Source organism: Podarcis melisellensis (genome assembly GCF_964234715.1).
Source record: "Podarcis melisellensis genome assembly, chromosome: 3".
NCBI lineage: Eukaryota > Metazoa > Chordata > Lepidosauria > Squamata > Lacertidae > Podarcis > Podarcis melisellensis.
The window spans coordinates 70,799,952-70,817,073 of record NC_138530.1 but is presented as its reverse complement, the minus strand read 5'-3'; the positions used below and the strand labels follow the sequence as shown (position 1 = coordinate 70,817,073).

General features: G+C 41.9%; 1 protein-coding gene across 1 annotated transcript in view; it reads right to left on the bottom strand.

Moving 5' to 3' along the window:
* METTL24 (methyltransferase like 24) overlaps positions 1-17,122 on the bottom strand; it is a 66,755-nt gene that overhangs the window by 36,653 nt on the left and 12,980 nt on the right. The window contains exon 2 of the mRNA XM_081905528.1: positions 3,326-3,424. Coding sequence (XP_081761654.1) covers positions 3,326-3,424 — 99 coding nt within the window. The remainder of the gene's footprint in view (positions 1-3,325; positions 3,425-17,122) is intronic.

Sequence of the window (17,122 nt, the reverse complement as noted above, 5' to 3'; positions counted from 1 at the left end):
TTTGATTTTCAAATGCAGGATATGTTTCTGTTTTGTTTCATCTGGGTGCCACTTTTTATGTGTGTGGTTTTTTTTCCTGGCATGGAGAACAATACCAGTGCTGGAAGAAGTCTGCCCTTTTCAGGTTATGAGTGGAGGGAAATGGTCTCTTTCCAACTCAGGTTTATCCTGAGTCCCCAAGGTGGCAACGGCAGTTATATCACCATTGCATACTTTTCCTAACAGGAAGGTTTTCCTACATAGACAACAAATGCAGGAAACAAAGTATTATACAAGTATTTAACATCTCAACCCCCCCCCCAAAAAAAAACCAGGGTAAAGATAATATGGAACGGTTTGGTATCACACGTCACTTCAGGTATTCAAGGCCTTGACTACTGAAAGGATCCTCAGGTAAGCCAGGTCTCTGCTGTAAGAATTCTGTAGCTTAGAACCTCAGCACAGGGCAAATAGTTTCATAAAGGCATAAAAGCAATGCCCAGTCAAACCACAGAAAAAGGGCACTGCAGAAAAGAGTCAGGGTGCAATGCAGCATAAACGACATGCATGTTGCAGTTTCAGAGATTTCTCACCATGAAGTGCACACCAGTTTGTAAGCATTCACTTAAAAAACAAAGCTGTCCTTTGACAGGTTGAGTGGCACATGCCTAGGACAAAGTCATTGTCTTCATGCTTGGGAGCATTTCATGGGGAAATGTTTTCTCAAGGGAATGTACATCCATCATGTAACATTCATTGCTCTTCCTAGAGACAAAGCAATAGTACTGGGGGGGGGGGAGAAAGGAGTTAGGAAAATGCCTTTCAGACTACCATTCAGATGCACATTAGATGTACACTTCCAATATGTGGTCCCACAAGTCATTTGGGTGACAGAGACGAGGTACACTTGGAAGGGAGTCCCCCTGAACTCAGTGAGGCTTACTACTGTGTAAATGTGCACAGGATCATGATGTCAAACTGTAATAATGCAAGGTTCATGCACAATTCTACGTGCTTTTGACTCATGTGTTACAGCAGATACTGAAATATCTTCTCACACTGTGATTCTGCTCTGCTCACAGAAGTGATTTGCATGAGCACTTCTGTTAATGAAAATTGCAATCTGGGAAGCTGACCTGAAATATTCATCTTGCAGGAGTGGTAAATACCCTCCACTATTCCTCTTCAGTGAAGGAGAGTTATAAAAGTCAGAACATATTCTCTCTTTTAACAGGAATCTGGAACAGTGTTAGAAACTGTGATATGAAAGCCAGGAGTTAAATGGCACCTTAAACCTAGGTTATGGGCACAACAATGGACGGTCTAAGCGCACTTTTTTTTAATAACAAGAATACAAAGCTGGAAGTGAATGAACCGCAGTTAAAATATTATGTTCATTTTTCACATGGTCTAGTCTTCATCTGAAGACTGCAAAAAATAAAGCTATGCTTCCCCTAACCACCCGCCTAATATTCTTAAGAGGGTCTCTTCTCCAGTCTTCAGAGAGTAGCTGGAAGTGGGGAAGCAGAAAAAGGTCCTCCTTTGCTTCCACTCTGCAGTTTTAATCTGAAATCTTAGGCGCAGCACTGTGGTCAGACCTCCCAAACTGATCGTGCTAATGAAATTCCTTGTCGCAAAACACGCCTGGAACAATGGGCGTTTTGAACGCTGATCTGGAACTAATATTGACAACTGATGCTAGCTTTAGGGAGGATTCCAGTTCACTCTGCATTTGAGGGTGAACCTTTCGCCCTCCACCCCAGGTCCTGTGCACATATCAGAATGTAGTTCTGCGGATTAAGTCGCATAGTCAACAAACCAACCCACACATGGGTCCTGCACTTACAAGACAGTCGAGGGCTGCCTCTTTCTTCCTTTAAATGTTTTAAGCTGTTTAGAGCAACTGCATGCAGTAAAAATTCTCTGTCGAAACATTGTTCAAAGACATCATATTGTTCAGTGGGGAGTTGTATGGCGAAAAGGATGGCTGCCCCATGTACCTGTGGGAGTTGCCATCTTTTTCTTCATTCACTTCCCCGAGAAGAGACTGCACATTTTGATGTATGGTCAATTCCTGGGAGCAACTTAAAAATATATATTTTTTACCTCATGGAACTGCTCTAAAGAGCTTAAAATGTTAAGGAAGAAAGAGGCAGTCCATAGACTACTTCAAAAGTATTTTTGTTTGTTAAAATGGGTGTATTTATCCGCCCATAAACAAGATGAAACAGAATTATTTTTGTTTAAAAAGAAAAGAAAATGAAACCAGTACAATTTTTTTGAACTTTATCTTTGGGCTACAGTCTTTGGGAGCAAAAACCCCCAACACCCTTGTGGTTTAGATCCTTTGCTTAAGTTATTGTGGAAGAGCTATACCAAATAAACAGAATTTCATTAACCAGAGTCATATAACAAGAGGTTAGGAGGGGTCTACAGCTGCCATCTGTGAGAAAGTCTTCATTTGTTCTGAAATTTGCATGAAATGGAATGCAATCCAGGAGATTGTACTAAACTTCTGAGATCCAAGAATACATTTTTCCCCACCAAGGGGATTTGATGTCATATAGCACAATACTGGTTACCTGGATAGAGAAGTGGTACATCCGACTTTTAATTCGAAGGGACCCTATTCAGGCATACAATGAAGTCCACCCAAATACTCAATAAATTTCCCCTTGTGCAAAAGGACTTCCTTCTTCTACCCCCTGAAACCCTCCTGCACCTCCCAAATCTGCTCCAAAGGGTCAAGCTTTCAGGACAGATTTTGGGGGCATGCAGGGGTATTCAGGCGAGAGTTGAAGTCTGCCTGAATAATGTTGGATATCACCCACAGCTCTCTTCTTGAAAACCAATAGTTTGGACACTGGGGAGTGGATACATGTTGGCCTCGGACTGGGGAAGAATCAACCATGAAACTCATTGGGTGAACTTAGTCCAGTCACTAACCTAATCTACTTCACAGAGTTATTGTGAAGCTACATATTCTAGAGCTCGATAGATGGAATGGTGGAAAAGAAGTATATTTAATAAAATAAATGAATACTCGGAAGTGCTTCAATGTTTTAGAGACGGTGTGCCATAAAATGCACAAACAAAGACCCCGTCAAAGCTTCCTAGTTTTCAGGGTAATGATGGATTTTGTGAATCAAAACACCACTTTAGAGCTTTTGTTTTGACTACTATTTTTATCTGAAGCAGTGCCTGTTAAATGGTAAAATCACAAAATGAATGGTCATACCTTACCCATTATGCTACTTGCTGTATGATTATGTCACAGATTTTTTTTTCTGAGAACAAATCTATATAAACTGTGATTTCCTAAATGACTGTCAAGATGAAAACCAACCTGTGCAGTGCTGATGTATTTTAAGAGCCTGTGGGCTTCATTATTCAGGGACGCTGTAGGACTTGCCCAGGGTTGCAAATTTATGTGCCAGCGGATTGTCTGGAATACCAAGGAGGGACAAAAAGAATATTAGCATAGTCAAGAACAAACATATTTTCAAGAAAAGGCATTTCTAGATCTAGAGCAAATGCATTGAAAGTCTAAGTATACTATGTCAATATATATTTTATATTTAACAATACTTCCACCCAGTGCTTTTTTTTAGGCGGTATGCACCGGTATGCCGTACCGCTGTCTCTTTTTCCCTTGCCTGCCACCGCTTCCTGTGACGGCAGGCACCAGTTTTGCAGAATAGACATTAAGTTAACTGTCCTATAATTTCCCACATCCACACTGGATCCCATTTTGTGGATTTCTTTTTTTGTGGCTGGTTTTATGTGGTAAGAATAAAAATTTATAAAAACACAAGCTTGTTCTGTATCTGTTCCTGCCAGCCATGTGGAATAATGGATGCAGCCTATCTAGACTTAGAGGAAGTCAGAAAGAAAGACAAAGATCATATGAAAAGCTGCAAAGCGCTTATTGTCAAACAGGGCTCCCCAAATCAGGCCTCTGATTTTGTGAATCTAACCTTATAATACAAGAAGCTATTCTGCACCTGTAGAGAAAAGTTATTCCATCCGCCCGCCGCCCCGACCATTATGTGGTGTCCTGAAAGAGGCAATGTTGTTGCCCACAGCATGGCATGCTCTTGATTTCATCTCTGGGGAAAGCTAGTGTCAGCACTGTTCGTACTTTTTGGAATCTGTGAAACCTGTCAGCTCAAAACCTTGGAGATCCTGTCAGCCTAGCATATAACTTTTCACACATAAAATAGGACAGGAAAGAACTTGAGGAAATGTGCTTGCATTAACAAAGGCAATTACATTCCTTCCCACCCTCCAGAAATCCATTCCCTTGGTGGAATCTCTGTCATCATGTCAAAAATGCATATGGCCACCCTTTTCCTCTCAGAAATAAAAAATAATGCTCTTTTAAAGCAGGGGTGGCGCATCAGTTGCCAGGCCATATTGTTGGAGTACAACTCCCACCCTTTGACTATGTAGGCTGGGGCCTGATGGGCGTTAGAGTTCAATAGCAACTGAAGTGGAACAACACAGTTCCAATTTCTTTATTGAGGTACTTTCATCTGGCTTCAGAAGGAAGAGAAATCAGACTCCATTGACTTGGCTGAGGGACAAGCTGAAACCTGCATAACCACTAGCACAGCCTCGTTTGAACATCTGCTACTTCCTCCCACCTTCCACAGGAAGACTATGGTTAAATGCAGACTCCATGGCTGCAACATCAGTCAACTTTCTTTCTTTCCTTCCCCCATCCCCTTGTTTTGTTTACCATTTGCCTGGAGAAATAGGATTTTGGTTTGCCTTTGTATTGCCCTACTAGGGATGCTGGAATTAAAAGGGATTCTTCCATGCTGTTGATACGCTGTTGATACGCTGTGAACAGTGGTTTCATTTGATATTCAGAGACTGGGGAAGTGGGGGGATGTATGATGTCTGAAGTAGGAAGTTATGCTTCCTCTCTCCTGTTCTCTATGATACACCTAATGCCAACCACAGGAAAAGCAAACGAAGTGAGAGCCAGCTTCTGATGGCAAGTATCACTACGTTGAATCCCACAGGGATTTTCGTTAGAATAGATGCTGAATAGGGCAATGTATCACCAGCCAAACATTGTGATGTAGTGACATATCAGGATGTTGAAAAGCGGGAGTGGTGGTGGTTTCACCCTGGCACCTCGTGGGGCCAGGGCTGATGCAGCTTGCTCCTCCCTCCATGCGCCGGGTGCTGGCAGTGGAGGGAGTCAGGCAAGCCCCACCCACAGTATACCGCTGGGTGAAGGTGCCATCATGCTCTGGCATCGATACATCGCCCAGGCCTAGTTCTGATGAGTAGTTATTTCAGTCATTAATTTGTGCACTGGCATGTTCAGATTTGGATCCTAGGTATTAACACTGTGCTAGTGGGATCTTTTCTGACAAAGCCAGTGTCCTGCTCCTGATATTTACCATTAAGAAGAGTGAGCTCAAGCAGGAGGAGCAGAGTTGGCATTAGAGACCATGGATTAGAAAACCCGTGTTTTTCCCTTATTGCACAGAAAAGGAGATAATAAATATACCGGTATGTAAAAATAATGGGAAGGGAGGTACCCATCAGGAATTCTAGCAGGTTGGAAACTAAAACACAGTCCCTAAACAAGAGTGCAATTGGGGATTTGATAGGGCAGAGGTGTCCAAGCTTTTTACGCCACGGGTGCCAGCCCCTCTCATCACTTCTCCCCTCCCGTCCACTGAATCACCTCCTCTCCCCCTCCCCTGGCAGAAGCAGAAAGAGAGAAGGCACCTGCACACCTATTTTGCTTTTCCAAGGGAGCTGAGTAAAAGTTGGATCCAGTAGAATTGATCTGGGCCTTGGAAAGCACATAGAGCTTAAAGAGAAAATGGGAAATTGTGTTTAAAGATGAAATGGGAAGAGTGACACTATGGGCTTTTCAAGAGATAAAAAAGGTAACCCTCTCATGACCAAGGGGGCAGTGAGCGTGGGTGTTCGAAGGCTTTGTGAGTGCCCATGCTATTCCACCCATGAGTACAGTACCACATTGGTAACCATATTTCTATCATAAAAACCTCAGAGCCTGTTGTAGAAACGCCTTGTACAATTTGAGAACACTAACAGAAGCAAAAGTAAATTGGGTGCCAGGCTCTGAATTCATCTACAACGGACTTCATGGAGGTCATATCCTTAGGACTACCAGAAAAGGACCCTTTGCAAGGATGGATGGTAGACACATTGCAGGGAGCGGGGTGGAATGTAATGAGAGGGAAAGGGCAAAGTTCAAAGACAAAAGGAGGATGAGAGTCAGACCAGATCAACAGCCATGAATGGATAGCGTGAGTCATATTTTTGCAGCTTAAATAAACACTGTCTTGCTGGGAGCCAAAAACACTACACAAAGCTTTTTGTTCAATGAGAGTAGAATTCTCCCTCGTCCCCTTGTAGAGGAATGATGAAAAGAACATTTTATAATTTTTTTGCAGTTGACAGCCAGAAAGCAGACTTCGGTTTTTCCATCACTTAAACTGTTCTTTTGCGCTCTCTTAACTTTCCATTACTGGTCAATGAATGAGCTTGCATGCCCTTCAAAACTGAAGCTGAAATACCAACTTGCAGCATCTGTCACTGCTATCTCATTTCTAGGCAGCAGTGTTGAATTGCCTGGACCCATTGGGAGGGAGAAGCATGAAGCTTTCCAAAACCATTCAAAACTTTCCTACAGCCAGACAGCATTTGAAGGAACTTGAAGGCTAGAATTCTGACAGGTCAGAAGACAGAGATGAGAATGAGAATTGACAACACTTTCCCAGGCAGAAGCCAAGGACATATGCAGACCAGTTAATTCAGAAATGTCTTTGTGGCAGGCAGTGCATGTACCACACAAAAGAAAGTGAACTTTAGCATATCCAAACCTACATTTTAAAAGTATTTTTACATATAGCTTGTAGCGGGTGGGGAAAACATCTGCTGCAACAAACTGAACTTCTGTCTTTATTTTTTAAAATAAAATACTTGCCACCTTTCTGAGAAGAATTTTTTATCGTGGCAGATCTAATGTAGTTAATGTAGTATCTAGGTTAGCCAACATGGCACCCTCATACAGTTGTTGGTTCACAACTCCCATCAGCCCCAGTCAGCACGGGGCTTGGTTTGGGGAGGGGGGGTTGTTACTGGCAGGGGAAGATATACAAAACCAAGCAGTGCTAAAGCAGAAACAGACTCCAAGACTGCTAAGAACTCAAAAGCTTATTTTCCCTCAGTCGAAATCCAAAGGGCCCAAATCGTTCCTTTTATCTCATGCCCCCAAGCTTTAGGGCTATTCTACCATTTTTATGTAAAGAAATACTTGTAAAGTATTTTATGTAAAGAATCACCTGTTGTTCACCATCAACCAACAAATAAAAGCTGGGCTGTACAGAGAGGGATTTCACTATGCTTATCACAACAGAACAGCTTGGCTCATGGCAAATCAATCTGACATTTTCAAAAGGAATAAGAAATTTTGGGGAGCAGTGAATTGTCCAAGAGCAACTAATGCTGCAGCATTGCTAAAGCTAACCAGCTGTGGACCTGATCAGCCCTTTGAATGGAAGACCACTGGTAGCACCATGTAAAAACAGAAGCGGGGGAATTAAAAAGTAGGATAAAAGTATGCTGTCTCTCAGCATGTTTGAATGTACATCAGTGCAATTGCAGTGTTATATTTTTATGTCCTCTGCTCTGCTAACCTGGCACAAGAGGCTGCTTTAGCAGCACAGAAGTATGTGCCAGCACATTCATCCCGGTGATATTATGGGCCAAGTATATTATTGATAGAAAATTATATCACAACAGCCTCAAGACAAAATAGGAGTCAATTTAAACTCTACATGATAAATGGGAACGTCAGGTAATCCAAATATAACTGCCAGGTGCTTGTAAACATTGGCAAAGCAAATTGGAGATGGTGGTACCAGCTATGGAAAATAATCTGATGGTTCCATAGACATTTGAGACAAATGGGTCCTAGACAGGAAGCCAATCTCAGGAGGAGGAAGTGTTACCAGCCAACCTGTCAGACCAGGAACACTGGGTTTTGGGGTGGAGGAGGGGGTGCATGTGTGTCTGAAAAAGAAAAAAGAAAAACTATTATCTAAGTTCAAAGTTGCTTCTAGATGACATGTTTAATGAGCATTCAGCCTTACTTGTTTGCGAAGAGGTTAGATGCTGAAGGCCATTTAAAGAGCACTCATCAGAGCAAGTATTATCCCACACTTTTCAGTGCATTTTCTGTTCATTTTCCTTGTCACAAAAAGTCCAAGCTTTATTTCACAAGGGCTCCACATCAGCTTTAATTGTACAGTCTGAATTTGCTGGGATATGATTGAATTCCACCAAAAATTAATGACAGTCTAAAACCTCCGCAAGTCAAGGTTTTTCGGACCTCTGATCTTGACAGTAACAAGAATATGGTAGGGCATAGATTTAAACACAATTAGATTTCCTGTCCAATGGCTGACACAAATTCCTTTCAAAGTTAATGAACGGATCCAATTAGGACAGAGATTTCTCAAGCACAAAATTCTTATCCACACATGTCATTTCTCATTTCAGGACCAGCAGCATATAGATGAAGCACAACTTGGGAAGCTAAAACATCATTTAAAAAACACCACCACCATAAAAGCTTGTGATGTCTATAGTTTTACATTTCCTCTTTTTTATCCAGTACATATCTAAATGTTAACTGTTAACTGCAGTCTTAAAAAATTACTGCTAAATACATAACACACCTACAGTGCTGTGTGTGTGTGTGTGTGTGTGTGTGTGTGTGTGTTTGTGTGTGTGTGTTTTACAAATGATTCCCTGCATACAATGGCTGTAATACAGATGCAAAGCAGACCTTTTTAAACAGAAGACAAAGTCTGAGAATTACATGTACATCTATGGGAAGTCCTCTATATTTTGTAAGAAAGTGTAATTCACAAACAATTAGGCATAAAATCATATGGAAATAAATGCAATGTGCTGCACTGCACAGTGTTTAAGTTCCACATTCTTTCTAGCATAGCATATTGTTTACTGGATTGCTCCATGAGAATATAAAATAAACCCCACAACAGAGGATGTTTAATACTACAGTAGTCTTCATCTAAGAGAGTGCACAGCTTTGCACAATATCTGACAGTTAGTACAGATGTTACATTTTTAAGGAGCCTGTGTGTCACTTAACATCTGATGCACAGAGTGGTGTCACAGCAGAAGTGAGCTGGTATTTCAGCTATTATAAAAATTGCATTTCCTTATTTGTTTTTAATCCTTTCTCTTCCTCACGAAGAACCTCAGTAACCACAAGATAGGGATGGAATGTTCTGAAAATCTCAGTGTCAATGTTTCTCTGCATGGATTTTTTCTAATTCCCATCCTATTCGTCGATTTTGAAAAGAAGTTAATTCCCCCTACCTAACCACTAAAAATAATAATAAAAATCCTGCTAACAATATGAATAATTCTAGCATATCCAAGTTGCCTAAAGTAACCAACATGTAAACAGATGCATATAGCTGTATAAAAATACTTATGTATCTTATAAAATTGTGCAGCAGAAATATAGTATAGCATAAGGCTTGACTCATTTATACATATTGGACCGTATTCAAAGTAGTACCATTTCCCTTATTCTCTGCTCTCACAATCCCTTGACTCAATAATGGTCCACATTCCCACTGATGCTGGTTGTCTCTGGTAAGAGACATCATCTCATAAGATGTGGCCTTATAACATCTTTGACAAAATCACATGGTACATTCCAACAAGACTAAAAAAAATAGAGTAAACAAATTGGGCCTAAGAATGTGAGATCAAAGAAGAATGAAGAGAAACGGAATTATGTGTTCAGAGGTGCCCACCATTTAAAAAAATATAAGGTACTTTTCATCAAGCAAGGGGGGAAATCCACAAAATTAGACTAGAGGCTTTCTCTCTACCCTGATTATACATCAATGCATTTTAGTCATTAGATGTCCATCTTTATTACCGGTATTTCCATCTGTGTTTTAAGCAGTGCTATAACAGCTGTAGAAATTTTTTTTATCCAACATGCAAACTTTTCTTGCCAAAAGATGTTCTCTTCCATGAGACAGTTATATGTTTTTGAGAATCTGTTTAATATCTAGAATCATGCAAAGGTCAGGTTGTTGTTTTTTAGTGTTTTCTTTGGCCTAATTAGACAGTAATCTGTGTTGATGTTCCCCTGGAGACCACTTTCTCTTTCAGCATATGCGCCCTTTAAATAATCTGCAATTAAAATCGTCTCATGTGTCCTTCTGAAATGGCAACACTGCAATAATAAAGCATTCAAAGGCCAAGTTTACAAGTAGCTATTATATCACTGGAATGACAGACTACAAAGATCTTTGGATATCAGCTGGTGGGCTCTGCCTTGTCACTGATACTCCTTGTTTGAGAGGGGGGTTTGCTTTACCCTCAAAGGCAGAGAACCATGCCACTCCCAGTCACCCCACACTGGGCTACGTGGACAAAACCTTTGACAGGATGTAAGGCTGCTTTCTACATGTGAATTCAGTGTGTGAGCCTGCCATTACTCCCTAACTGTTCACTTCAATTGATGGCCATAATGTTGTTCTCCAAACTCTACTTACACCCATATACTTTATTATGGCTGGCCGTGATGTGTCCGCAGGTGACAGTGTACTATCCTTCTTTCCCATAGCAATAGCATGGATGAGAGTTAAGTCATGGGCAGCCAGCCCTGTATATTATGGTTTGGGTACAAAGAGCTGCTGTGAACACCAGTTGCTAGAAATCACAAGCAGGGAAATGCTATTGTCTTCATGTCCTGACAGTGGGCTTCCCACGGGCTTCTGTTTTGCTTCTGTTAGAAAAGAATGCTGGACATGGTCTGATCCAGCAGAACTCTTCTTATATTCCTATGCTTGGGCTCACACAAGAGACTTGTGCTATCCCAATATTTGTGTTTTTTGGATTCCCCCACCTCTGGATTGCCTGACCCACATGTCATATTGCAAAAACTGTATTTTGAAAGTCCACTCAGTTTGGAAAGCAGCTTGCATTTTGGCATGGGGAATGCTATTTACAAACAAGTCTTACTCTCCCCCTTGAGCTCATGGAACTAGTTCCAGAGAACTTTTGATCTTGGTCAGTTTGCCCCACAGGGAGACTGCCACGAACAGCACCCTACATGCTATAAAGTGAAGCACCACTCACCACATAGATCATCTGTGTCATGTAGGTAATTCTCACACCAGTTGCTCTCAGGTTGCTATAGTCTAAATTCTCTGATCTACCGTATGTAGCAAGCTAATATAGATGTCAGTGGCAGTGAATGGACCACATGGAAATAACATCATTGTGAAGGAAATGACATCTACACCAGCCATACCCATGCTGCAAGGCACCAGAGGTCTTGGACCAGAGACAATGGCTGGTAGCAGAGCCTAGCTCTCCTTATCCATGTGCCACAAGGACAGCTCTCAGGGTTAGAGATCTTTCAGCCTGATCTCTGCAGTGGCACTGGTTTTCCTGTGTTTCAGGCAAGGAATCTTTTCCCAGTCCTATCTGGAAATGCTGAGGATTGTACATGGGACCTTCTGTATGCAAAGCAGATGTTCTACCACCTGGGGAGCCATGGGTTTGCCTCAGGTCAGAACCAAATGCTTAAGAAGAGCTGTTTGTACGTGAAGAAAAGAAATGAAAACATTAAGAACCAGCAATATTCCATGACCAGAGAGAAATATTTAACACCTGCTGGGTGGGGGGGTGTCTGCTTGTTTTAAAATACCATTTTCACATTACTTCAATGGGCAATGTGTGCCAGAATCACGATCAGTTTCCTGACAATATTTTTTTAACATATATTTTCTTTGGTTTCTTTCTGTGCCTCAATTTTTTTTCAAGCGAATCGCTCAGCCAATATTCCATGATCCTATGTTGCTAAATCTGACTGATTGTGTCCCCTACTTGGAGTCATTTTATTTGCTGGCAGCACTGCTCAATGTCAGCCAGCAACTACAATCCAAAACATTTCCACTTCCCTGTGTGTGCCAACATGTCTTCTGCTTACAAGGCAGATGGACAAAAAGAAAGACACAATCTTTATCCTTACATGCCCATTTTATAAGTGTGAAAAACAGAAATCCAGCTAATTAATTCTCTAATTGCTCTTCAGCATTTCAGCCAAGATTAACATAACCATCACAAGTCAAGGACTAGCAATAAATACGTGAGTCATGGAAACACAAAACGTCTCTAACATTTGATTTACTGAGAAAATTGCTATTTTTCCTACTATATAAGCCATTCCAGGATGTCTGTTCAATCCATATATTCAGATCTTTCCTCCACACTTCCTTTAACCCAGTTGGATCTCCAGCATTTATCTTCCAGATTCAGGAAACCAAACTTGACTATTTGACTATGAGTGGCTCAAACTGTTATATGCACATTAGACAGTTTCATGTGTGTACATGGATCACACCCTCACCCCGTGCGCTTTTGTACATGTTTGTCCACACAAGAGCTTTCAGCTGAACTCTGTCTCAATGTTTCTCAGCCATCCTAGTGAGCTGTGCTTGACAGTTTGCATTGTCACTTCCTCCCCCTCAATTTATATTTCCCTACCCTTCCTGAATTCTGGAAACGAAGTCCATTGTGGGCAAACACACAGGTATTCATTTACCTGTGAAGGCAGTCATTCTTTCCCATTATTTCTGAGATACGAGCTTTATGATATACAGTGGTACCTCTGGTTTTGAACTTAATTTGTTCCGGAGGTCCGTTCTTAACCTGAGGTACCACTTTAGCTAATGGGGCCTCCCGCTGCCACCGTGCAATTTCTGTTCTCAGCCCAAGGTAAGGTTCTTAACCCGAGGTACTACTTCTGGGTTAGCAGAGTCTGTAACCCGAAGTGTTTGTAACCCGAGGTACCACTGTAGCAGACTTGCACAAAAACAGCTGTTCAAAACAACAACACACGTGCATTGACCGATCCCACTAGCAACCCACGAAGCACCTCATCAACACCTTTGCAACCAGCAAAACATCACCACATATGTGGCGCAAGGCAAAAACATTCCTCTTCTCCCCGGGCTTTGGCTAACGAAATAATGAATGGCCTTTTAAACTAGGGGAAGGGGGCGCTTGCTGGGTGCAGGTGACAAATGAAGCCATGGTTTACACGTTTTACATGCTTTATTTGTTACTATGTTATGTTTGCTTTTATATTGCAAATTGCTCCGTGAGCCTTGGATGACTAAATCACTAAAACAATACACTTTAGAATGTCCACAGTCAGGCAGCATGCACTTTTAGGTTGGGATTTCCTCCCCCCCCCCCCCACTTTCCGCATTATCCACAAATTGAGAAAATCTGAATTAAAGCATGGAGGTGGGAATTGCAGTCTGCCACTTAAGATGAGAAGATCATCTTGACTATGCAAAAAACATGCACAAATGAGACACAACGAATCCATTTTAAGCTGCAGCGTGTGTACACAGCCAGTGATAAGTCTCTTGTGGCTTGAGATTGAGAACTATTAATTCTTAATACATATTGTATCCTGAATGTAAATTCATTGATAATGCAATGCAAATAATTTACCTGCAGTAAAAAGGATACGAAACAGACCCTGGAGGCTATTTTCCCCATGTTCATGATTTGCTCTACTAACATCTGTGACTGAAGCAAGCTAATGAATTGCTGAGGGAGGAAAACTAATTTTGCAAAGAAGCCCACCACATTTCTGCAACTGAACTGCCTCACTCCACACTGCAAACGCCAGTGATTGTTTTACATTTATACTGGCTGCACCAACAAATTGTGCTTAGCTACTCAAAAGGTGGCATTCTTATAGCTACTCTGCAGCCTCTGTAGGTAAAGTTAAAGTGATGGCAATTTTAAAAGAGCTCTGCGGCTATGCACACATTCCTGTGTACTCTTGGCTCTAGTGCTCTCCTGCTGCTGGTGTTTGAAGTTGTGTTCACATGAGGTCAGTCACAATTCATACTGAACCTCCAGTTCCTTGGGAAACAGTGTTGTTTGATGCATTTCCTATCAAACCAGCTTTCATCTGATTTGAACATATAAGCCACAATCACTTTGCAGTTATGTCAAGATGTGCTACTCTTGAGACAGAAGATGACAGCTTTGTGAACAGGAACGGGGGGGGGGGGGTGTCCTGCAGGCATGAGGAAACCAAAGGGGCAATGCATATCAAGTGAAGACATTCCCACCCCCTCTCTGGTGTGTACAGCAATGTGCACATGCAATTTGAAACACAGCAGGGGAAAGCTATTTCTCCACGTTTTAAGCTGCTAATCTGTACACAGTCGACCACTGAAATATAGACTGCCTTCCTGAACATGAACATGTCTAGAACTGGAGTTTAAATATTTTGTAATGCAGCATTACTGGAGGGAAACATAGTTATAGCTACAAAGTCTTCTTCTAAAAGGTTGAGAGTTTGTTGGCTGAATGTCACAGGGTGTTTGCTGGAAGCAGAGATGGCTTCCTCTGAACCAGCAGGTAATTGCCCGAGAGTCAAACTCCCACCCAGTTAAGTGGAAAGCTTGGAGGAGGAAGGGTTTGCAAAGAGTAGTAAGTTTCCTCCCCTCTGTTTTTAGACTTCAAAGGCATTTCCCTGAGAGAGCCTTTTTAAGGCTTTCCTTGACAGCATCAGCATTGTGTACACGTACAATGCCTTCTTTGTATCAGTTCGTTAAATAATGCTCTCACTCTCCATCAGTATTCGATTTCATGCCATTTAGCAGTCTGACCACATGTGGAATCCATCCCACAGCCCTACAATAATAGAGCGTGTTATCTCAAAACTTGAAGCTGACCCACAAAGGCCTTGTGCCAAAAATTAGCTACCCAGTGCAGCTACCCACTGAGCGCTCAATAGCAGCCGCATTTGTAAACTAGCTTGTGTGCTAAGCGAAGCCAGGAGGGGAGACGTCAAGTCTTCCCAGGCCAAATGTCAAAAGCAAAGCACACTTCAGAGCTGTAAAAAACCGATAAAAATGAGGGGCACTCCTAAGATTGCTGTGCCTTAGTAAAGATAAGTTTCACTTTGGAATGCCCGTGTTACCAGTCTTTGTATGTTCTGGGAATCCCACCTGATACACATTCAAATGTGCACCATTGAAAGCAATGCTGTGCGGAAAGACAACATCCGTAATTGGATGCATGGAACACTGTGCATCTGAATGCACAGATCATGAGCCTCAGATTGTTGCGTATGGTTCCTGATCCAACAAGGCCTGCCCTGTGCAGATCATCTCCCCTGAATTCAGCAAAAGTGTCTTGCTCCACTTTTACTGCATTTCTCATGTGAGCTTAAGTTTTTAATAATTAAAAGCAATTAATTCTGAAGCACAATATTAAAAGGCATAATAATGACAAGTGCACAAATTATCTGAGTCGAAATCCCCAGGAAGTAATGCAACGTCTTTTTTATTCAGACAATAATCTAGTGGTAGGGGATTAGTAGAGGGAAAGGTCTTTTAAGTGCAGGCTCTTTTTTATTATTTTAATATATTGTACACCAGTGTTTCATTATGAAATGCACTAAGAGTTATTATCCACCCTGAGCCTTTGAGAGAGGGAATATTAACAAGTGTAAGAGCAATAAATGATTTTCTAAATAAATGATGGGCCAGAGGAAACAGTCAAATATTACTTAATCAATCATTTATTTCGTTGCCAATATACAGGATGCTTTACAGAGGTAAAAAGATAGGTCCCTGCCCCAAGGAGCTTAGCCTCTAAATCTAAATTTAGAGGAAAGTGTCAGGGACTCCAGGGATCAAGTCAGAAACACCATGGCCTGAGGCGGGGCTGTTGCCTAGATACCTGTGACTGTACATGTTGAAGCATCAAAGTGTCTATCAGCACAACAGAGGATGGGAAATGTGCAGCACCAACCCCTGTGATTTCGTTAAACTATTTTTACCCAACTCTTCAGCCAAAAAAACTCCCAGGGTAGCTTATATAATATCAGTTATAAACAAGACTGTCATTACCCCTGGGCTTACAACCTAAAAGGCACAATGCAAAGGAAAAAGAGGAGGGAGAAGGAAAACAAGCAAACTCAGGCACCAGTTCTTAAAGTTACAAAGCTCTTCTAAAGACCAGTTCAAATGAAAACTGTTCAGGGAAAGGAGCAACTGTGGACCTTGCTTCCCATCCGTCCCATTGCTGCAGTCTGCTGGAAAGACTGCTGCCAGGAGACCATCGGGAGGTCTGTGCTTAATGCTGGTGACCATAGCTTGCTACAATACAGCCTACCAAGGGACTTTAGAGGATCCTGGGGCTCAAAAACTCACTCTCCAGATTTAGCTATAGTAAAGACGTTAGTGACCAGAATGGTTAGATCTCTCAGGGGTGCTGGGAGTGGGCCAGTAGCTGCCAAAGGGCTACAAAGATCATTCCCTCCCTAGGAGAAAGTTTCATATACAAGACTGGATGAATTGTTGGTTTAGAATGCAAATTCTAAACCTGTGGCTTAGATGCAGTTTTAACATTTCTACAGCCATGTTATATTGCAATATAACATGTTGCATGCCTCTGTGGAGCAATGGGTCAGTGTGTCTGCCTGTTAACCAGAAAGTTAGTGTTTTAAGCCCACCTCGGGACAGCTGTGAGCAGGATTCCTGCAATGCAGGGGGTTGGACTAGATGACCCTCGGGATCCCTTCCAACTATGATTCTATGTTTTTGCGCATGTTCTTTGAAGTTTCTCATGCTCACAGGAGGAAAGCAGCAAGGGGAAGGACCAGTAATATCTGCAATGCAGGACAGAGAAGGATCAAAATGCAAATAGGAGAGCACACACCTCTCTCTCTCTCTCTCTAACAACTCTTCAGCAGCAAGAGTGGATGCAGCCAGGGCTTTTCTTGGCCACAGACACTTCCACACATCAGCTGATTTTGGATTTGGTGCTGCTCACTCACACAAGCTGCATGCAAAGGGGTGAGAGCAATGGAATGGAATGGTCAAGTGAAGTGGAAGAAACTATGGCTGCCTCCTCTCTTCTTGCCATGGGGCTCTTAAAGAGATAGCCTGATTGAAACTTAGCAACTCCTTTTCCACTTAATGTCCAAGTTGCCAAAACCATCCTTGCCCATCACTGTTGACAGGTCAGCTATACTATTTTTGATCTC